Source organism: Dendrobates tinctorius, unplaced genomic scaffold (genome assembly GCF_039654945.1).
Source record: "Dendrobates tinctorius isolate UK_male_01 unplaced genomic scaffold, ASM3965494v1 ptg000114l, whole genome shotgun sequence".
Lineage (NCBI taxonomy): Eukaryota > Metazoa > Chordata > Amphibia > Anura > Dendrobatidae > Dendrobates > Dendrobates tinctorius.
In genome coordinates, this window is record NW_027361782.1 from 10,568,602 (window position 1) to 10,591,981 (window position 23,380).

The following is a 23,380-nucleotide window of genomic DNA, read 5'->3' on the forward strand; positions in this document are numbered from 1 at the left end:
ATGTAACTCAGGATCAGTAATGTATGCACACAGTGACTGCACCAGCAGAATAGTGAGTGCAGCTATGGAGTATAATACAGGATGTAACTCAGGATCAGTAATGTGTTGTGAGTTCATTTTCCCCTTCGTCTCTGAGGGCTGGTGAACTCCCTATTCTGGTAAAGGAAGGTGATGAGCCTGATTATCAGGCACCTGAGCCTAATGATGATGACTGGCTGAGTGGAGTCACGGACTGGATATAAGGCTGCCGACGCCCTTCTGCCCTGCGGGTGATTTCTCTGTGGACTTCTAGGAGACCAGTCTGATTCCTGCTTCTCTAAAGCTAAGTTTTCTGCTTTGCCTTTTAGCATTTGTGTTTTGCTTTTGTTTGCCTTGCTTTTCTGGATTCTGCCATTCCCTGCTGGGGTGAGCTGAATCTCCTTTTGCCGGTTGCTCTGTCTTCAGAATATTCCTGAGTACTGACATAGTCTTTTTGAAGCCTAGCGTCTTCAGGGCCTTTTTCACTGTCAGTCTGTTGGCTCTTATTTTCATAGGGTTTTTCACAGATTGCAGACAGCAGCCTTCCTGTCCTTTCCTATCTAGTTAGCTTGGGCCCTGTCTTTGCTCAGTCTATCTTTCTGTCTGTGTTAGTGTTTCTTCTTGCAACACCAAAAATCTGCAATTTTCTTGATGCTCTGGGGCGACCCGCATGACCACCTGGGTCCAAAACTGAGGTTTATTTTTCGCCAAAGGGGTAGCATCAATCCCCCTCAAAGGGATAGGCGTCTGCAGAGGTGTCATCGGAAATCCACAACGTTTAGGAAAATCTAAGTCCATTAGGTTTAGCGCTGCTCCCGAATCCACAAAAGCCTTGGCGGAAAATGTGGACAGGGAGCAGATCAGAGTAATTGCAAGATGAAAGAACACTAACACAGACAGAAAGATAGACTGAGCAAAGACGGAGCCCAAGCTAACTAGATAGGAAAGGACAGGAAGGCTGCTGTCTGCCATCCGTGAAAAACCCTATGAAAATAAGAGCCAACAGACTGACCGTGAAAAAGGCTCTGAAGACGCTAGGCTTCAAAAAGACTGTCAGTACTCAGGAATATTCTGAAGACAGAGCAACCGGCAAAAGGAGATTCAGCTCACCCCAGCAGGGAATGGCAGAATCCAGAAAAGCAAGGCAAACAAAAGCAAAACACAAATGCTAAAAGGCAAAGCAGAAAACTTAGCTTTAGAGGAGCAGGAATCAGACTGGTCTCCTAGAAGTCCACAGAGAAATCACCCGCAGGGCAGAAGGGCGTCGGCAGCCTTATATCCAGTCCGTGACTCCACTCAGCCAGTCATCATCATTAGGCTCAGGTGCCTGATAATCAGGCTCATCACCTTCCTTTACCAGAATAGGGAGTTCAGCAGCCCTCAGAGACGAAGGGGAAAATGAACTCACAACAGTAATGTATGTACACAGTGACTGCACCAGCACAATAGTGAGTGCAGCTCTGGAGTATAATACAGGATGTAACTCAGGATCAGTAATGTATGTACACAGTGACTGCACCAGCAGAATAATGAGTGCAGCTCTGTAGTATAATACAGGATGTAACTCAGGATCGGGAATGTAATGTATGTACACAGTGACTGCAGCAGCAGAATAGTGAGTGCAGCTCTGGAGTATAATACAGCATGTAACTCAGGATCAGTACAGTAATGTGTGTACACAGTGACTGCACGAGCAGAATCGTGAGTGCAGCTCTGGAGTATAATACACAATGTTACTCAGGATCAGTAATGTAATGTATGTACACAGTGACTTCACCAGCAGAATAGTGAGTGCAGCTGTGGAGTATTTTACAGGGTGTAACTCAGGATCAGTAATGTACGTACACAGTGACTGCACCAGCAGAATAGTGAGTGCAGCTCTGGAGTATAATACAGGATGTAACTCAGGATCAGTAATGTAATGTATGCACACAGTGACTGCACGAGCAGAATAGTGAATGCAGCTCTGGAGTATAATACAGGATGTAACTCAGGATCAGTAATGTATGTACACAGTGACTTCACCAGCAGAATAGTGAGTGCAGCTGTGGAGTATTTTACAGGGTGTAACTCGGGATCAGTAATGTATGTACACAGTGACTGCACCAGCAGAATAGTGAGTGCAGCTCTGGAGTATAATACAGGATGTAACTCAGGATCAGTAATGTAATGTATGCACACAGTGACTGCACGAGCAGAATAGTGAATGCAGCTCTGGAGTATAATACAGGATGTAACTCAGGATCAGTAATGTATGTACACAGTGACTTCACCAGCAGAATAGTGAGTGCAGCTGTGGAGTATTGTACAGGATGTAACTCAGGATCAGTAATGTAATGTATGTACACAGTGACTGCACCAGCAGAATCGTGAGTGCAGCTCTGGAGTATAATACACAATGTTACTCAAGATCAATAATGTAATATATGTGCACAGTGACTTCACCAGCAGAATAGTGATTGCAGCTGTGGAGTATTGTACAGGTCAGGATGTCACTCAGGATCAGTAATGTAATGTATGCACACAGTGACTGCACCAGCAGAATAGTGAGTGCAGCTCTGGAGTATAATACAGGATGTAACTCAGGATCAGTAATGTAATGTATGTACACAGTGACTGCACCAGCAGAATAGTGAGTGCAGCTCTGGAGTATAATACAGGATGTAACTCAGGATCAGTAATGTAATGTATGTACACAGTGACTGCACCAGCAGAATAGTGAGTGCAGCTCTGGAGTATAATTGAACTTCAGTGTAGCATATGGTTGCAGGACCAGTCTACAGGTATTTTGGTTGTAGTCTGTACCCATGGAAACACATTGATCTTCCCAGGAGCTATAGCATCGGAAAGTAGGATTTTTTTTTTTCTGTACATGTGTTGGGGCCATAGTTTTTAGTTTTTAGCGTGCGTATCCTTTTAGCTTTAGTGTTGTGTTACTTGCGTCCCCTTGTAATTTCTCAGTCATCAATGACGGACTCCTTGCTTTACTCCTTGCTTTCTCTTCTGAGGTTGACGATCCGGACAGCCGGTAAAGCTGCAGCCAATGAAGAAATCTTGCCCATAACGAGTGGTTTCAAATGTGTTCAAGGTAAAGGCTTCATGATCTGTCCGATGATGTGAACGGGGTCCGGGCTGTCATCACTGTACTCAGAATGACACCCGCCGATCCACTGCCTCTCTTTGGCTATCATGGGGACTGCAGCGCTCTTAATTTTTGTGCTTCAAATCTCCCGTTATTTACTTTGCTCCCCCCCAACATCGCTGATGACCGAAATTACAGAGAATCTAGAAATCTTACATCACTGCTCTGCAGCTTCCTGCCCCCTCCTCCATGCTCTTCCTTTTCACCCCTTGTAACCTGCTCTTCTTTCTTGTATCTTCCAGAAGCGGAGGAGACTCTTCTCATCGACATTCCTACTAACAGTAGGTACCGGTACGCTCACACCTGGTGGTGGGGGCGGTCCTTAGGAGAACCATGGCTTGTATGCTCCCCGAAAGTATTGGGGCTTGTGCGTGTAGGGTCCCTGAAAGTATTGTGGTATGTGTATGGGGTCCCCAGAAGTATTATGGGGGGTGTGTGTGTGTGTGTGTGTGTGTGGTCCCCGTATGTATTTGGGTGTGTGTATGTGGGGTCCCCGGAAGTATTTGGGTGTGTGTATGTGGGGTCCCCGGAAGTATTTGGGTGTGTGTATGTGGGGTCCCCGGAAGTATTTGGGTGTGTGTATGTGGGGACCCCGGAAGTATTGGGGTGTTTGTATGTGGGGTCCCCGGAAGTATTGGGGTGTTTGTATGTGGAGTCCCCGGAAGTATTTGGGTGCGTGTATGTGGGGTCCCCGAAAGTATGTGGGTGCGTGTAAGTGGGGTCCCCGGAAGTATGTGGGTGCGTGTATGTGGGGTCCCCGGAAGTATCGAGGCTCATATGTGGGAGGCCTCCAGGAATGAAGTCCATCGACATATATGTTTGTCGATTCCTTGGGACTCTGGTGGCTTATATATGTGGGGGTCCCGGGCGCCTGTCAGATTGCTTGCATATGTGTGGAGTCCAGCTGATTTTGTGCATGTCTGAGGGTCCCTGGGAGTCCAGTTGATTGTGTGCATTTGTGGGAGTCCAGCTGATTGTATACATGTGTGAGGGTCCTCGGGGCTATGGCTGTGTGTGAGGGTTGTCCCTGTGAGCACTGCTAGTGGTAATGAATGGAATTACAGGGCCGCTTTACTTCCCGTGATGCTGTGTGTACGGCACTTAACCGCTCTATATTTGGCTGCTCTCCTTCGGTTGATGCATTGCTGCTTTCCTCTTTCTCAGTGATCCTGTTGATTTTCTGCTCTTGCTTTGCTCCCTTTTGCCGATTGCGTCTCTCACCCTCGCGGTGTAGGTGAGGGATCGTCTTACCTCCCTTCTCTGTTTGCTTTGTTATCTTCATTGTTGTCGGGGCTGGAGCTGCGGAGTTAGTAGTAGTAATCCAATCTGCGCCTGCGGCCGGATCAGGTATCGGGTGTTGGGAGGGAATTTTTGTTTCCTCCTGGCAACCTGCGATTTTCATTCTTACTATTTTGGGCTGCGTACAGCTTCTTGATCACTATATTACCATTTTATGCGAGTCCCGATGAGCAGATCTGTTGTCGGCCTTGACTGGTTTCAGAGGATTTACAGGGGTTGTCCGATCACTTACCCAGATCCAGTGCAGGAGGCTCCGTCGTCCTTGTTTACACCGAGAGGAAGTTGTCGAATGGTGAAGCCGACGATGAATTGCTGCTGACGACGCTAGACCACGGCAGCCACCACAAGTCTCAGCGGGCCTACTTCCGCTTTAAATTCCCTCTTGGTGTAGATAGGGACTACGGAGCGGCCTGCGCTGGATCCCAGTGAGTGCCGGTCGGTGAGCATTGCTTTGCCTGTCATGTTTATAAGTGACCGAGCATCGGGTGAAATTGTAATTTTGCCGAAATAACCCCTTTAATAGTAGTCTTCTTTCTTCAAGAGGCATCGCTCCTCTGCCTCAAGGCTTCCTGCTTCCTGGACGCAGTGAGCTCCTGGTGAATGAACATGTGGGCTGCCATCATGGCTGAGCCACAGGCTCGATTTCTGCTACGTGGGAGGCACTAGGGGCCACATCCAGCTGCACATCTGGACTTATGAGCTATATAGCAAAACAGCTTGCAAGCCGTGCTCATTGCCTAGGATACCGGCCACCTTCGCAATGAGTTATAGACCATAGAATGAAGCTGTGGGGGTTCCTGGCGGCCACCAGACCACCACCGATCAGATAGCGATTAGGAGCGTCACAATACACCGCCTCCTGTATCTGGACATATCCCCGCTGCTGTTACTGCTTCTTATTGGGGCCTTACACTGCACAGCTTTCAGGCGGCCACTCGATCGGCCAAAAGCTCCCGGACCCTCGTTTACACACCTGCTTGCTTTGGCACACGTGTGCTCAGTGGAGGGAGGATAAGGAGCTGTTGCTTGCTGTGGTGCCGTGTTATCTCCCATAAGTGTAGAATGGGCAGTGTGGATCCAGCGGCAGCATCTCCCCCCACATCTGCTGTTGTCTAGTGTGTTTCCTGGGGTCTGGAGCATTATGCACTGCAGCCAGCTCAGGGGGCAGTGTCTGAGACCACGCGACGCTTCCCTCATTATTGCATTATACAGGAGCAGGACCCATCAGAGGATCTGTAGTGAAAAATGAGAGGAAGTGGCCGGTGATTCGTGGTTTCCATTTTTATCGGCTTCTATCACAGTTTCCATCTATAGCTTGCACAGTATGCAGTGACGGTTTAACTCCCTAGATCCTGTACAGACAGCGGTGAGATTTATATCTGTGGTGGTCCCTGACCAGGTCCTGGAGCGTGCACGTCCATATGACATGGATAGGGGGCAGTATTGCTCCCAGGGGCAAATTGGGGGAGCTTCGCTGCCCCGGCCTCAGTCATGCAGATTTGTATCTTGCTGCGAGAAAGGTCCAAGAGGTTTAGTCAGAAATTTTCTGGGCCTCTCTTCATTATGGGATGTGGGTGGGGGGTGTGATTATATGGGGGTGTGCTGTATCTGATTATATGGGGGTGTGCTGTATCTTATTATATGTGGGTGTGATGTATCCGATTATACGGGGGCCTGATGTATCCGATTATACGAGGGCTGTCATGAATAGGTCACTGAGGAGGATGGTAGGAATAGGCTAGGCTACCAGGAAACCAGAAAGGTTGGTAACTTAGCGGATTGCCGACCCCTAATCCTAACAACACAACTAGCAGTAGCCGTGGGGCGTACCTACGATGCCCTAGATGCCTCGGCACAGTCGGAGAATTAACTAAGCTTAAAGCAAGAAAGGTGAAATCTAAACTGCCCCGGAGTAGAACCCTAAAGGAATAGATAGCCCCCAAACATATATAGTCGGTGAGACAAGATGAGGCACAAACTCAGGCAGAAAATAGACTGAGCAAATGATGGGGCCCAAACTGTCTAGATAGGATAGGAAAGGAAAGACACTGTCTGCAATCACGCAAAAACCCTAAAAAATCCAACACGTCTGATGTACAATAATCACTGAGGTCTCGCGACCTCTCCTCCACTGTATCAACATTCTGGTATGAACTGGCAGCAAAGCAAAAGAGACTAATATAACAGGGGACTGAACAAACTGACACAAGCTGTAACATGTGGAGTGGGGTCCAGCACTGCCCCAGCAGGGAGCACAATGAACCCTCACAGCAAAGCAGAACGAGGCAAAACCAGATCAGATGCAAAGGATTAGCAAATGAACAACTTAACTGAAAAATGTAGGATCAGGCAGGATACAGCAGACCTCAAAATGCACAGGAAGAAACCAATCACCAGCAGCAACTGAGGGAAGCCTGCTCACTTATATCCTCCCAGTCAGTAACCCCTGATTTCCAATCATCGTCGTCAGGTGGCAGACTTCTGTCAACCCGGCCAGCTCCACTACCCGCAGTAACCACCAGAGGGAGCCCCGACTCAGAAGTCAGATCAAGAGAATTCACAACAGGGGGCCTGATGTATCTGATTATACGGAGGCCTGATGTATCTGATCATTATGGGATGTGGTCGGGAATGTGATGTATCTGAATATATGTGGGATACCATATTTTCATGGTCTTTCCAAGTGGGTGGTCCATAGTTGCTGCACCCCCTTGGAGATAAACGCTGGATGAATGGCCTCTTATTTCCGGGATTGTATGGCGGACTTGAAAAAGCCGCACCTTAATGAGAGCAGCGGGAATAGTGCGAGCAGATGCCACCTCTTCTGTCCTAGTGAGAGGTTACTATAAAAAACAAAGTTAAAATGCAGCAAGAATACAACATGTGTGCAGTTTATGGGGTTCGCTATCGATCCCTGTGCTGCCTGTGTGCCCCACAGACCACATGCGGACCCCCTGCAAGCAATGTGCCAGTGACAAAATCTCTGCATGTGATCCAGCTCCTCTATAAACTGGTGAGCGGCTTCTGTCCAACAGATCGTATAATGGCACAAACTTCTATAACAACGATCCTATGTATACTATGTATGTGCTCCCGCCCGCGGCATTGCTCCCCCGCCGGCTCCTGCCCGCCATGTCACTCCCCACCTGCTCCTGCCTGCCGTGTCATGGGTTTCACTGCTCTTCCAATCCTCACCATGCTGTCACTTTCCTACCCACTGCCTTCGATCTTGTTGCTGCCATCCTTCCCCTGCCTTATCCTGCTGCCTGCTGACCCTGTTGTTCTCTTCCCTGCCCATTCTGTCGCTCCTCTGCCCACTTCTGCTGACCCCATGACTGCCTTCTCTGCTCCTGCTGCTGCAGCTCTCCCCACTCCGGCCATTGTCATCGCTCCCGTCCCTTCGGAGAACTTTGCACTCGTAAACTGATCTGTGTGTTGAATCTGCCCGATCACTGCCCACTTTTGTAATCTCACGCTTGTAAAGCAGAACCCTAGATTTTATGGGATTTCCTGGTTCAATGGAAGGACAAAGGTGAAAAGTAAAAGATCCCTGCAGGAAAACTACAATGTAAAAATCTGCAGCTGATCATGGGAGGAACCTCTGCGGGACCCCCACCCTGGGGTCAGGCTCTCCCCTCCCTCTAGCACTATCACCTGAGCGCTGATCTAAATCTCCCTGCAGCCCCCTCCTATTCTGTCCGTCCAGTACTGTGCTATGCTGGTCTGGGGTTTGTATAATGCTGCGTACCTTCTCTGCAACATGGTTTCTGGTTCTTTGCTGCTGTCGCATCCAGGGCCTGCAGTCGCGTCCTGGGCCTGCAGTCCCAGCTGCTCTCTCCTGCACAGTGGATGGTTAGATTGCGATGAGGACTGGAGATTTGTGAATGCAGCTCTGGATGTTACTAGAGTATATGACAGTGAAGCACAGTAAAGTATGCATGTGCGTGTGTTGTGTCCTCGCTGCTTTTATGAAGAAAATAACCACGGCGTGCGCACGCCTCTGTCTGATCTGTAGACACCAAATGCGTTTGTCTGGTTGTGGACCCCACTGTGGACACTAATCCCCTCCATGTTGTCTCCCAGGTGGCTGTAAGGTGCGGATCCAGGCCGATCCTTGGTCCCCAGAGCGGTTATTTGAGATCCCGGATGAGGAACGGTGTATAGAGCTTCTGAGGGAGATGCGTGTGGTACAAGAAGGTAAGGCATCCTCGCCCGGTGGGTCAGCACCGATACTTGCTGCTTCTGCCAATCTCCTGGCCTTTTTTACCTGCAAAAGGGGGAATCTTTGTACCTCTACAGCCAGTCAACAGCCTGTGATTGGCTGCAGAGTTCACATTGTCCAAGGCAGAAGAAAGATCTAGGAGACTCTGTTCTGGCTCAGACGGGATTTGACTACTGCTGCCGATCACAAGGAGCTGTGGGAGTCTAGCAGGTGGAAGGGTTTTTTTTTTTTTTTCAATAAAAGGAGTACTTTAAAACCGCCTGTTTTGCTTTCACTAGGTAGTATGGGCTTTTTCTGAGATGATGGGAGTTCTTGTATCACTTTTTCACCTAAATGAAGCTGAGCTGCAGTACCAGACTTGGCCACACAGCTATGGTTGGCGCTGTCTGTGACTGCAGTGACGCTTTTTCTTGCATCTGACTCCATATTCTTACCCAGAATCCCCCTGTAACCTCCCCTTTAATAATCTTTACCAGGTGAACTTCGTAATAAACCCGATCGACCAGATAGAAAAGAGTCTTCGAACTGGTACCAGCCAGCGGAGAAGATACAGAGCGCCCCCAGGCTGCTGCCCCAGCCCGCCGTGTCTGGTACGGTGCACATTGAGGCCACAATTCTCATAGTTTATCAGGGTTGTGGAATCAGTCGGCCAAACCTCCGACTCTTTAAATTTCCATGACTCCGACTCCACCAAAATGGACTCCGACTCCACAGCACTGGTTTATATAATACTTATGCCTCTTTCACACTTCAGTCTTTTAGAATCAGTCACAATCCGTGAAAGAGTTTGAAAAAACGGATCCTGTGCAGATTGTAAAAAGCTGATGCATAGGATCTGTTTTTTTGATGGATCCGTTGAAGCAGGACCTGTAGAAATGTTAAAGGAACAGAATGAGTGCGAGAGAGAATTTTTGTGAACGGAATCCAGCGACGGATTCCGTCTTTTGACGGACAGTGACGGATCCTGCGCCCTTTTCGACGTACACAAAAAAATGTTACTTTGTCCGTTGTCTCCGGCCAACGGAAAAAAAATTTATGACGGATCCGTCAAATGATGGATGAAACGGACGGCCATCCGTCGCTAATACAAGTCTATGAGAAAAAAACGGATACAGCGGGCAAATTTGTTGGATCCATTTTTTTCACAAAACGACGGATTTTAACTGAAACAAAAAGACTGAAGTGTGAAAGAGGCCTTAGGCTAGGTTTGCATTTGTGGAACAAGCTACAAAATAGTAACAGGCTTTAGAATACTGAGAAAACCAATTACTAAGGCTGGCTTCACATTTGCGTATGGAGGATCTGCGGCCGTCTGTGACTTCCTCCGTGAAGCTCCGCCCACGGACGCACCTCCTCCGGTCAGCTTCGCCTACGGCCGCATGCTTCTGCATGCGGCCTGCGTACCCTATCTTTAGCATTGGGTACGCAGGTCGTGCCGCTGTATGCGGATGCCTCCACATGCATCGTTTTGACGATGCGGTGACCCATGTGAAACGCATCATGTTGGAATTTTATGCGGGCGCCGCATCATCAAAACGAAAAGATAGGGTACGCAGGCCGCATGCAGAAGTATGCGGCGGCAGGCGGAGTTGACCGGAAGAGGTGCGGCCGTAGGCGGAGCTTCACAGAGGAAGTCGCAGACGGCCGCAGATCCTCCATACGCAAATGTGAAGCCAGCCTTAGTAATTGGTTTTCTCAGTATTCTAAAGCCTGTTACTATTTTGTAGCTTGTTCCACCTCTTTGGATGCAGGCTGCAGTGTAAAGAATGAAGTTTTCCACTGTATTTGTCATGAATACTTCCTTGTCTATACATGTAATTCTTCACACTGCAGGCTGCACCCAGGAAACTGTTGCGCTCTGCACTGATGATCAGCAGAATGAGGGATCCTCGTCTATTCACTAAAGTTCTTAGCACAGTGCTCCTCTGTGGCGACGTCTGTTACTACATCTAACTGCTGCTGGGACATACTGAGCACAAGGATGGTTCAGTGAGCCACACAAACCTTCATTCTGCTTATTGCTTATTATTGGGGGTCCTGAGAGTCGTGCCTTCACAAATCCCAAGTTAGACGCCTAAGGATAAGTGATCTGTGTAAAATCCTGAAAGCTGTCCTTAATCGTTACTAGACCGGTCTCGCTTGTCTGTTGCAGGGAATATGGGGTTTGAGGATGATTTTAGTAACGCAAATCACGTGAATAGGAAAAATGTGCAGAATCAGCAGCAGGGGTCCCGGAGAGAACCAGCATCGGGGTCCCGGAGAGAACCGCCACCGCCGCCCCCACCTCCTCCGGACAGACCGTAAGTTGGCTCTCGGGAGAAATCTTTGGATTTTGCAGATATTTTTCCTTTCTGATCCTGTGCAGTTATGTCTTGTCACCTCTGGAGCTGCACTCTCTCCTGTCCTCTCGAGCTGCTGCTCCCCTCCCTACTGCCCCCTAGCTGTGGATATCCACACAGCACATTCCACGTAGTAGCTGGAGGAATGTTCCTTGCAGCTCTGTATGTGACTAGAGTATAAGACTGTTATATTTAAGGGATCAATAAAGTATTTAGGGTATGTGCACACGTTGCGGATTTGTGTGCGGATCCGCAGCGGATTTGACCCTGCGGATCCGCAGCAGTTTTCCAAGTGATGTACAGGATCATGTAAACCTATGAAAAACAAAAACCGCTGTGCACATGCTGTGGAAAATTTCGCTCAGAAACGCAGCAGTTTATTTTCTGCAGCATGTCAGTTCTTTGTGCAGATTCCGCAGCGTTTTTACACCTATTCCATTATAGGAATCCGCAGGGGTAAAAACGCAGGCCAAATCCGCTAGAAAACCGCAGGTAAAACGTGGGCATTTTGACCTGCAGATTCTACGCGGAAAAATCTGCACACGAATCCGCAATGTGTGAACATACCCTTAGGGTCCCGTTACATTTAGCGATGCTGATGCATCGCTAAATGGTCGCTAGTGAGCTGCCAAACAGGCAGATCTATCCAGCGACGCAACAGCGATCCATTGGGGGTCGCTGTTACCTGTCACACCGCAGCAATTCTGACGACTTCCGCCTGCGTCCATGACTTCTGCGACGTCGCTAGTCGGCGCTGAACACAGCGATGCATGGCGACCAGCGGGACGCCAACAACGAAAAAATGGCCCAGGCCATTCGAGCACGATCAGCAATATCCAGTGGGGGGGCCGGTTGCAGGTGCGTGTCACACAAAGCGAGATCGCTGTTGCGTCACAAAATCGGTGACGCTTTAGCGAGATCGCTAGCGATCTCGCTATGTGAGGAAGGTGCTTTACAGTGCTTCTCATCGGCGTGCAAAAATTTATTGACTTCTTCAAAGGAAGTGTAAAAATGGCAGTGGGTCGGGTAAATGGATGAAAGGAGAGTTTACAGGTGATGAACATAACTGAAACAGAGCACAGAAATATGCGAATCAGCGGAAAAGAAACCTATGAGCCAAACAGGAAATACTGAATATGGGGAGATCTGCTGCGCTAATCTGTTATCTCCTGTGATGGGCATCCCTGCTGGAGCACCCCCTGCTGGATCAGAAGTGTTTCTACTAGACAAGGGTGTCTGTAACACTGCTACATTGTATCAGCCCTGCGTGACCGCTGAATGTAAACGTTTGCAGAGCTCTTGGCAATGGTGAGGAATAGTAGCACAAGATCTATTGAAAAAGTTGCAGAACTTTTCTTTGTTCAGCGTTGCTCTCATACTGATGCAGAAGTGAGCGACTCCCGACATTCCCTTTTAAGGTGCTTTCCTCTAAAAGGTATTTATCATCTGGCCACGTGAAAGCAGGTATTCCCACCTCTGAGATCCCTACAATATGGGTCTTATTTCCTCAGTTTTCTGTACTGCATCTTGAATGAGTGGAGTGTCATGTTGGCACGCGATCGCTGCCGCTCCATTCACGTCTGTGGAATGACAGCAGCATATATTACTTTCCTATAGACGTGAATGGAGTATCGACGATCACGTGCCCCCCCACGGCTCCACTGAGTACTGATACATCCGTGATGTAGGGACTTACTCCATGTGAGCTGCTCCGTTCTCTGGAGTGAAAGTGACTTGTTTTTAACGGCATTCATCGCCTCCTGTGGTGTTAGGATGTTTCTTTACTTAATACAGCGAGACATCCTACTGATGTCGCCCCATGCAAACGCGGACCCCCAGCGGTCACCATGTTATTGTTTTCTGCAGGCCGCCTCGGGAAAGGGATGCCAACCCATGGGGTCAGCCGAAAATGAGTAACAGTATGAAGAAACTCCTGGTGCCGTCCAGCCAAACCGGGCAGAGAGAAGGGTTAATAAAGCACATCCTGGCAAAGAGAGAGACCGACTACGTCAACATAGAAAACTACAGGTAAGTGCGGGGCCAAAGGTGGTGGGCACTGGAAGATTTCTTCTCTGGAAGTGTAAAACCGTGAATGCAGTGCACAGAATAATGCAGGTCTTAGTCAGCTGCAGAGATAATGATGCCGGTCATGTGTGTCTACTTATTGGGAAACCTTAGCGCCAGCAAAATGGTGCCTTAATGGCATTAACTGGGGTTGTCCTGGAGGGTGTTACTGGAGCTAATGACAACCACAGTGTTAACGTTGCCAAATATCTCAACTGAATCTGTACCTCATCCCACAAGGGATGTCAAGGATATTTCCTCTTATTTTACAGATTTTTCATAGGAACCTGGAATGTAAATGGCCAATCCCCAGATGGTGGCTTAGAGCCGTGGCTGCATGCCGATCCTGACCCTCCTGATGTATATGTGATCGGGTAAGAACAGACATTAGCTCTGGATTTATGTGACGTCAACTGAAGCAAATTAGGAATGCAAGCGACTTTGTATGGACATGCTGTGCATTCCTGACCATAACCCTTGGGGAACCCAATAGAATGTGCCTGTAAAAACATATAACAACCTTAATACTGCCCCCTATGCACTAGAATAAACCTACCATAATACTGCCCCTATGCACAAGTATATAACTACTATACTGCCCCCTATGTACAAGAATATAAGTACTATAATACTGCCCCCATGCACAAAAATATAACTACTATAATACTGCCCCCTATGCACAAGAATATAGCTACAATAATACAATATTACCCCTATGCTCAAGAATATAACTACTATAATACTGCTCCTATGTACAAGAATATAACTACTATAACAACACTGCTCCTATGTACAAGAATATAACTACTATAATACTGCCCCTATGTATAAGAATATAACTCCTATAATACTGCCTCTATATACAAGAATATAACTACTATAATACTGCTCCCTATGTACAAGAATATAACTACTATAATACTGCTCCCTATGTACAAGAATATAACTACTGTAATACTGTTCCTATATACAAGAATATAACTACTATAATACTGCCCCCTATGTACAAGAATATAACTACTATATTACTGCTCCTATGTACAAGAATATAACTACTATAATACTGTTCCTATATACAAGAATATAACTACTATACTGCCCCCTATGTACTAGAATATAACTACTATAATACTGCTCCTATGTACAAGAATATAACTACTATAATGCTGCTCCTACACACGTGGTCAAAATTGTTGGTACCCCTCGTTTAATGACAGAAAAACCCACAATGGTCAGAGAAATAACTTGAATCTGACAAAAGTAATAATAAATCAATAATCTATGAAAATGAACAAATGAAAGCCAGACATTGCTTTTCAGCCATGCTTCCACAGAATAAAATAATAAAAAGCTCATGAAATAAGTCTGGACAGAAATGATGGTACCCCTGAAAATAATGTGACAAAAAAGGACATGATAAATCGCGGTGTGTCCAATAATTAGCATCACAGGTGTCTACAATCTTGGAATCAGTGAATGGGCCTGTATAGAGGGCTAGAGATACTCACTGTGCTGTTTGGTGACATGGTGTGTATCACACTCAACATGGACCAGAGGAAGCGAAGGAAAGAGTTGTCTCAGGAGATTAGAAAGAAAATTATAGACACACATGTTAAAGGTAAAAGTTATAAGACCATCTCCTAGCAACTTTTTGTTCCTGTAACTACAATTGCACGTACAGTGCTGTGCAAATTAATTGGGACAAAGCATTTTTTTAGGTAAAATCGTAAGTTGGTTACCAGTCACAGAGGCGTATCTAGGCTTTCTGGCACCCGGGGCAAGGATTCGCTTCGGCGCCCGCCCCCCCCGCCCAAGTACATATGCGACTTGAACACTTAGCCATGTACCCACGAGCTGCTCCTCCTAATGCTCTCAATGTTCAGTAAAAAACTGAGAGAAGCAGGAAGAGAAGCTCGTTGTCACAGGATCATACCTATGAAAATCGCATATGAGTGAAGTGTCCATGTGATGACTACGGCAACCTGCAGAGCTGAATCCTGACACTGCAGCTTCTGAATTCTCACAACGAATGCACTGCACACATTTAGGATTCTCCCTTGCTGATGTACCGTCATGTCAGCACAAGTATGTGATTTATATACTTCTGGCCACATTCCGACTAGACGTGCCCGGCCTCGCTCTGTTCATTTTCATTGAGTGAGGCCACACATGTCTAGTCAGCATGTGACCGCATGTATGTAAATTACCAGCACGAGAGAATCCTGACAGTGTGCAGTGAGCACTGTGAGAATTCAGAAGTCTGCAGTTACACAGATGACCAAGGAGGACACCATTGTTGATAAAAAAAAATCATAAAAAAGCCAGACTGGAATTTGCCAAACCTACATGTTGACAAGCCACAAAGCTTCTGGGAGAATGTCCTATGGACAGATGAGACAAAAATAGAACTTTTTGGCAAGGCACATCAGCTCTACTGTATGTTCACAGATGGAAAATTGAAGCATCTCGGAAAAGAACACTGTCCCTACTGTGAAACATGGAGGCGGCTCTGTTATGTTCTGGGGCTGCTTTGCTGCATCTGGCACAGGGTGTCTAAAATCTGTGCAGGGTACAATGAAATCTCAAGACTATCAAGGGATTCTAGAGAGAAATGTGCTGCCCAGTGTCAGAAAGCTTGGTCTCAGTCGCAGGTCAATGAATCTTGCAACAGGGTAATGACCCAAAACACAGCTAAAAACACCCAAGAATGGCTAAGAGGAAAACATTGGACTATTCTGAAGTGGCCTGCTATGTGCCGAGACCTAAATCCTATTGAGCATCTTTGGAAAGAGCTGAGACATGCTGTGTGGAAAAGGCAACCTTCAAACACGTGACAACTGGAGCAGTTTGCTATTGAGGAGTGGGACAAATACCTGTCAAGAGGTGCAGAAATCTCATTGACAGTTACAGAAATAATATGATTTCAGTGATTGCCTCAAAAGGTTGTGCAAACAAAATATTACGTTAAGGGTACCATCATTTCTGTCCAGACCTATTTCATGAGTTTTAATTTTTTAAAAATTCTGTGGAAGCATGATTGACAAGCAATGTCTGACTTTCATTTGTTCATTTTCATCGATTTTTTTTTTTTTTTTTTTTTTATTTACTACTTTTGTCAGATTTAAGTTATTTCTGTAACCATTGTGGGTTTTTCTGTCATTAAACGAGTGGTACGAACAATTTTGAACACATGTATGTACAGGAATATAACTACTATAATAATGCTCCTATTTACAAGAATATAACAAACTACTGCAATACTACCCCTATGTACAAGAATATATACCCCTATGTACAAGAATATAACTATTTTAATACTGCTCCTATGTACAAGAATATAACTACTGTAATACTGCCCCTATGTAAAAGAATATAACTACTATAATGCTGTCCTCTATGTACAAGAATATAACTACTATAATACTGCTCCTATGTACAAGAATATAACTTCTATAATGCCGCTCCTGTGTACAAGAATATAACTACTATAATACTGCCCTCTATGTACAAGAATATAACTACTATAATACTGCCCCTATGTACAAGAATATAACTACTATAATACTGCCCCATGTACAAGAAACTAGTATTATATTGCTTCTATGTACTGGAGTTTGTTTTATATAATACATTGATGTTTTGGTATGTGTAGCTATGTTTCGGGGGCGCGGTGTGCATTATTACATCAGTATTCTCCTCCTCCTGTTTCTGTGCTTGTTACACATAAGTTTGGTAACAGGATGTGTAATGTGTTCTCTGCTCCTCCGGTTACGTATTCTCTGGTTACGTCGGATGATGATCTGTAGAGGTGATGTCCCGGACGGCGGTGTCGTAATGATGGTTGTAAATTAGAAGTGTCATCACCTCTGGTTGGTGATTGTTATGGTCAGCGGGAGACTGCAGTTAATGTTGTTACTAGCCTGTGGCTGGCAGCACTGTTATGGGGAGGTAATGCTGTATTATCGAGGGAGTGTAATGGGGAAGAGGGGGAGCGCCTGTCAGCTGTGTTATGTGGAGGTGACGCTGTGTTATGGAGAGGGTGTTATGGGGAAATGGGGCTGTATAATGGACAGGTTTTTGTTGGGAGATGGGCCTGTGGCTGGCGACGGTGTTATGGAGGGGGTGTTATGGGGAGGTTGGTCTGTGGCTGATGGCGGTGTTATGGGAGGTGAGGCTGTTTTATGGGGGGTGATGTTATGGGGAAGTGGGTCTGTGTTATGGAGGGGTTTTATGTGGAGGTGGGACTGTTATGGAGGGGCTGTATTATGGAGGGGGTGTTATTCGGAGGTGGGGCTGTATTATGGAGGGGTTGTTATTGGGAGGTGGGGCTCTATTATGGAGGGGGTGTTATTCAGAGGTGGGGCTGTATTATGGAGGGGGTGTTATGGGGAGGTGGGGCTGTGCCTTTCGACATCTTTATGGGAAGGTGAGACTGTATTATGAAGGGGGTGTTATGGGGAGGTGGGGCTTTGGCTGGCGACAGTATTATGAGGAGGTGAAGCTGTATTATGGGGTGGATGTTGTGGCGTTTGGGCTGTGCCTTTCAACGGTGTTATGGGGAGGTGAGGCTGAATTATGGAGCCGGTGTTATGGGGAGGTGGGGCTGTGGCTGGCGACAGTGTTATGGGGAGGTGAAGCTATATTATGGAGAGGGTGTTATGTGGTGTTTGGGCTGTGCCTTTCAACGATGTTATGGGGAAGTGAGGCTGTTTTATGAAGAGGATGTTATGGTAAGGTGGGGCTGTGTTATGGAGAGGGTTTTACGAGGAGGTGGGGCTGTGTTATGGATGGCGTGTTAGGAGATGGGGCTGTATTATGGAGGGGGTGTTATGGGGAGGTGGGTCTGTGGCTGGTGGTTGTTTTATGGGGAGGTAAGTCTTTATTATGGAGGGAATGTTATGGGGAGGAGGAGCTGTATTACAGAGGGGGTGTTGTGGGAAGGTATGTCTGTGTTATGGAGGGGGTTTATGTGGAGGTGGGGCTGTTTTATGGGGGAACACAGTATCACAGAATAAGAGAAAATTTATGCATCAATACCAGTACCACTGGCCACATACAAAGTGAATATAGTTGTAATATCTTAATATTAAACTTCCCCAAGTCATAGTCGAGGGTCATGGCTCAGGCATCTGTGCCTCCCGTGTGTCGTCCCCCCTCGGTGATCTTGGGTGGGTGCTGCAATGATGTTAATCATAGTTTATTGTTCCAGGGTTATAAGAAATGATTTTGGAGTTCATGTTCTTTGTCTATTTGCCCCTTCACCACTGTGGGAGTCTGTGGTGGGTACCTGTGGTGGGTGTGAGGACACTTCTCAGCATATGTTTCTCTCCAGTTTCCAGGAGCTGGACCTCAGCACTGAGGCCTTCTTCTACTTTGACTCCGGGAAGGAGCAGGAGTGGCTGGAAGCTGTGGAGCGGAGCCTACACCCCAAAGGAAAGTACAAGAAAGTGAGTGGGGAAATGGTTAATAACACTTGGTCTGCTCCACAACGGGGGGCTGGAGCAGACCCTCAAGTTCATGGTATGATATGTGGATGGGCAGTAATGTTCCTGATGATCCAGAAATTCTGATACTCCAGCTTCTGCCACATCGCTTACTTAAGAATGAGTTTTACAAAAAGTGGACAATCCCTTTAAGTGCAACAGGGCCTCATGTAAAACAAAAGCACCATATGCTCGCAACACGGACTGGTGTAATTCCAGCGAGATTGGCGCTCCGTCTGCTGGCGCTGTTGGTCTGCAGTGCTCACACTTTTCTCAAACAGGACAGTTCCATATAAAGGAAGTGTGAGCGCTGCAGCCCATCAACTGTTGCTGATCAGCTGCAGCACTCACAAGACATAGCAACTTGATCTGTGAATTGGCAAAAATCACACAGATATTACGGGAATGGCACCTGTTGAGGAAGGTAGGGTGTGACGATTTTTACATTGGATTCTGTTGAATTTAAGAAGTTGTCCAAGTAGAGGAATATGTCACAAGAGAAAATGCTGTGAATTCAGGTTTCAAACGGGAGCAAAACTATGCATGCAGCTCTGGATGTCATTAAAGGGGTATTTCCACCTTCAAAATCCTATCCCAATATGTAGTAGGTGTAATAGTAATAATAATATTAGCAAATACCTCCAATTAGAACTGTAGTATAGTTTTTCTGATTCACTATGTGTCTTTCCTCATGTGCAGACATTTAAGGAACTTAGGTATTCATTGTAATGACCACTGATATAGTGACAGCTAGTTGCTAGCGATTGTAACAATGGATACCTAAGGTCCCGCAATGGCTGCACATGAGGAAAGAGATATAGCAAATCAGAATAACTATGTCCTAGAAAAAAATAAAATCTCCAAAGGGAGAATGAGCTTTCAATCTAATCCCTACGAGAAGTAGAATTACACAGTTGACATATGGAGTAAAGGAAATTAGTGGTAGCTAAGGAGAGACAAAACTAATTAAAGCTCCCTTTGAAGCCCAGACTCCATGCCTTGGACAGGTATATCTATTGTGGAAAGAAGTCATAAATACTGAGATTTGTAAATTCTTAGAGGAAGGGAAGCAAAAATCTAACACTTTTTTAGATGTAATTACTTTCCTCCGAGGAAACAGTATATCTGCCTGAGATATTTGGACACTGGTGGAAAGTAATGAATATTGGGGTTTGTATAGATGCGATAGTGATGGGACATACATTTTCAACTTCAGGACCCAATAGAGGAATAATATGCATATTTTTTCCTAACTGTGACACCTGCCTATAAGCTCCAAATCAATAGTGGCCAGATCGCTGACAACGGCTATGCCATGTTTACCATCTATGAAAAGGTAAATTCTCTATAAAAAGTGTGAATTTGATATCGTACGCCTGTGAATGTTGGGAATATCATAATTTTCTGAAACTGAAGCCTCATCCCATGACCAGCCCTGTTCTAAATCATCAAGGGGGGTGTGGGTGTAATATAGGTGCTGATAATAAAAAAAAAAAAAGCAAATTATGATCTGTGTTCAGTGCCGGAAGATGCATTGTGTTGTAAGCATGATCCACGTTTATGGACATTTTCAATCGGATTGCTTCCATCTGCTAAGCTCTGAAGTCATTGCAGTGATGTCAGCTTTAGTTTTTTTCTTTTGTTTATCCTTTTATTTTCTGTTATTGTATATGCTGTATTGTTTTGTTCCCTTTGTAAAATCTTTTGTATACTTTTCTATATGTTGCCTGTCTTTCTGTATTAAATATAAAATGTAATAGTAATGCTCCTTTTGTTCTGTAAACCTCACCACGAAGCCATAGGTTACCTGTCAGGTGTCCAATCAGCCTCTACAACTACTGGTTAGTTCCCCAATTAACGTCCTATTAGTGGTAACATCCACAGACTCCTCCCTTGATCATCGGTCAGTTGTGTAATTGTCCTAAGGGTAGAGGGCAGTTCTAGACAAAAAGGTAACCGGGTGGTGGGTTCAGCATGACTCCCCTGGCTGCGATCTTTGACTATGTGCTTCATTTAAAATTTATGGTATTTGCTAATATTATTATTATATTACACCTACTACATACTGGGATAGGATCTTGGAGATGGTAATACCCCTTTTCGACATCAGGCATAATAGTACGCCGATGTTGAACTCCCTCCCTTTGATGTGGTCTCCCTCTCTTTGATGTGGTCTGACATGTGCCACATCTTTCCTGGCACATGTCATCTGTTTTAATCAGCTGACATGTGCCCGGACCAGCCGCGGGTGGAATTGCGATCCACCCATGGCTATTAACCCGTTAATTGCTGCTGTCAAACTCTGACAACTGAATGTCATCCACTCAATGCCGACTTTTACTCCCCATTGACTTGCATTGGGGTCGGGTTTCGGATGAAACGCCGACTTTTTTTGCCCTAGTCGGACCAGTTTCATCTAAAACAAATTTTGTTTCATGAAACCCGATTCGACTAAAGTCGCTCAACTCTAGTTCTGAGATGAATGCAGGCATTCCTTCCCTGTGTGTTTTATTCTTTCCCCTTATCTAGAGAGGAGGAGCTTCACTACTTATCATGAACATAAACTGCAGCACAGATCCATCTCCGCTAAAGGTCTAGACCTTAGATCATTAATAGGACAGACATTTATAGGACATTTCATAACTTTTCCAAATTCTTATGAAAAAAATATAATTGCATTTAACTACTGTAGCCAATTTGTTATATATTTTCGGAGTCGGTCCATTTTATATCGACTCCGACTCCACCAAAATGGGTTCCGACTCCACGACTCCGAAACCACAGCCCTGGTTAAGGGGTTAAGGACTCTGCCTCAGTCCCAACTTTTCCAGTCATTTTCACATATTAGCGGCCACCATCATGCTATCACCTGAGTATGGGGTCGTCATTGTCCCAGCCTTCTCTTGCAGATCCGCCTGATGCGGCTCGTCGGGATGATGATGTTGGTGTTTGCCAAGAAGGAGCATTATCGGCACATTCAGGAGGTGGCGGCCGAGTCTGTGGGAACTGGAATTATGGGGAAGATGGTAAAAGCCTCATTTATGTTGGTTGTAGACATCAGCTGGAACTCTCGGGGTCACTTGTGGGGTCGGGCACTTTTCTCTATAATCCTGCGCTCCAGAGAGCGGGGGCTGTGTAGTCTCAGGGCCTCTGACGGCTGCAGTATCTGACAGCCATGATGGAGACCGCCCCGCGCTGAGGCTTCACTTGTACCATGAAAGGGTTTGAATCTTTGTCATAGAAAGTTTTAGTTCTCCATTATTTTTCCGTTGCTTGCTGTAAGCGGGTGGATAAAGCTTTAAATCCAAAGGCTTAACGTTAGCAGAGATGTAAAGTTTCTCGCAGCTGAGGTTTTGTGACAGTTGTATCCAGGCAATCCTCTTTGCTTTCATCACGTCAGCAGCTGAAACCTTCCTCCTGTCCTTTTTGCTACAATGTATCAGTGGAGCTATCTGATGTCCAAGCTGTGTAGTTCATAGAAGATTGTGTAGTCTTTATAGAATTGTAGCAAACCCTCAGCTGTGTGAATAGGAAGTACATTCTGACCCTCATTGTGTGGATTTAAAGTATCTCAATCATAGATCTAAGAAATATTGAGAACTTTAAGCCTTGTCTATTAAAAAAGCTGCACAGAATTGTAGCAAACCCTCAGCTGTGAGAAGTGTTAATTCCCCCTTTGGGTACAGAGAAGACTTCCATTCACTTGTAGCAATCAGAGATCAGGTAAATGTAAAACACAAACTGTCCAATGTTTTGTAATGTGATTAATCCTTTATATGTCCTGATGGGAGGAGGCGATTCTACGCCTGCACTGTGACCTTGTACCTCTCCTCTCGCCCCTTTAGGGTAACAAGGGCGGCGTGGCCGTGCGATTCGTCTTCCACAACACGTCGTTCTGCTTTGTGAACTCTCACTTGGCCGCTCACGTGGAGGATTTTGAGAGGCGGAACCAGGACTATAAGGACATCTGCGCCCGGCTGAACTTCTGCCTCCCGGAGCAGAACATCCCCTCATTAAACATCATGAAGCATGAGTGAGTTCCTATGACAACACTTCTCTGCTGTATTCTTTTACGGTCGCTCTCATTTCTTCATATATCCCTTAATTCTGCTCCCGGCTTGAAGGCTGTTATTTTCGGGGGTGTGGGCCTATAAGGGGGCTCCCAGCACATCTGAGCAGTTGCCATACAGGACCTTCTCCTTCCATTAATCCACATGTTCATGTCGTTTTGCACAGATTCAGGTTATTGAAATTTCCATGTATTTTCTCTGCAGTGCTGTCATTTGGTTGGGAGACCTGAACTACCGACTGTGCAAGTACGACGCCACCGAGGTGAAAGGCATGATTGCAAAGAACGACATTAGCACACTGCTAAAGTTTGACCAGGTGACCGGGGAATTATGGGATGTTCTCGGCTGCTACCTGTAAGCCGCCATCATTGTGGGGCTGACGGCCAACATCGTTATTCTCATGGCTAATGGTCTCCATTGTTCCTGCAGCTGAACATCCAGAGGGAACTGAAAAACGTTTTCTCAGACTTCATGGAAGGCCCCATCTCTTTTATCCCAACATATAAATTTGACCCTAAAACAGACCGATGGGACTCAAGGTAATCAGCAAAGATCTCTTATGTACGAGCCAAAAATATCACAAGAGTCTGACTCCCATCTGACTCCTGAAACCCCCAATGATTTGCTGGTTTATGGTGAATCTGGTTGTGGCTGCACGAAGTCCTCTGGAGCAGTAGCTGCTGGAGGGGGGGGATTCTTCCACTAAATGGGGGGATTCTTCTATATACCCAGAGGTGTTAAAT

At 46.1% G+C, this 23,380-nt stretch overlaps 1 protein-coding gene across 6 annotated transcripts in view; it reads left to right on the plus strand.

Annotated features, from left to right (window-relative positions):
* The window catches only part of OCRL (OCRL inositol polyphosphate-5-phosphatase), a 54,162-nt gene that overhangs the window by 9,441 nt on the left and 21,341 nt on the right, over positions 1-23,380 (plus strand). For 4 of the 6 annotated variants that reach the window (XM_073589855.1, XM_073589856.1, XM_073589857.1 and 1 more), the window contains exons 3-14: positions 3,027-3,106; positions 3,403-3,441; positions 8,543-8,656; positions 9,158-9,271; positions 10,834-10,981; positions 12,887-13,048; positions 13,357-13,458; positions 18,417-18,531; positions 21,477-21,593; positions 22,413-22,600; positions 22,842-22,953; positions 23,067-23,176. In XM_073589855.1, coding sequence (XP_073445956.1) covers positions 3,027-3,106; positions 3,403-3,441; positions 8,543-8,656; positions 9,158-9,271; positions 10,834-10,981; positions 12,887-13,048; positions 13,357-13,458; positions 18,417-18,531; positions 21,477-21,593; positions 22,413-22,600; positions 22,842-22,953; positions 23,067-23,176 — 1,401 coding nt within the window. Of the gene's footprint in view, positions 1-3,026; positions 3,107-3,402; positions 3,452-8,542; positions 8,657-9,157; positions 9,272-10,833; positions 10,982-12,886; positions 13,049-13,356; positions 13,459-18,416; positions 18,532-21,476; positions 21,594-22,412; positions 22,601-22,841; positions 22,954-23,066; positions 23,177-23,380 lie in introns of those variants that run through there. The other 2 variants (XM_073589860.1, XM_073589859.1) reach the window with 2 other exon arrangements.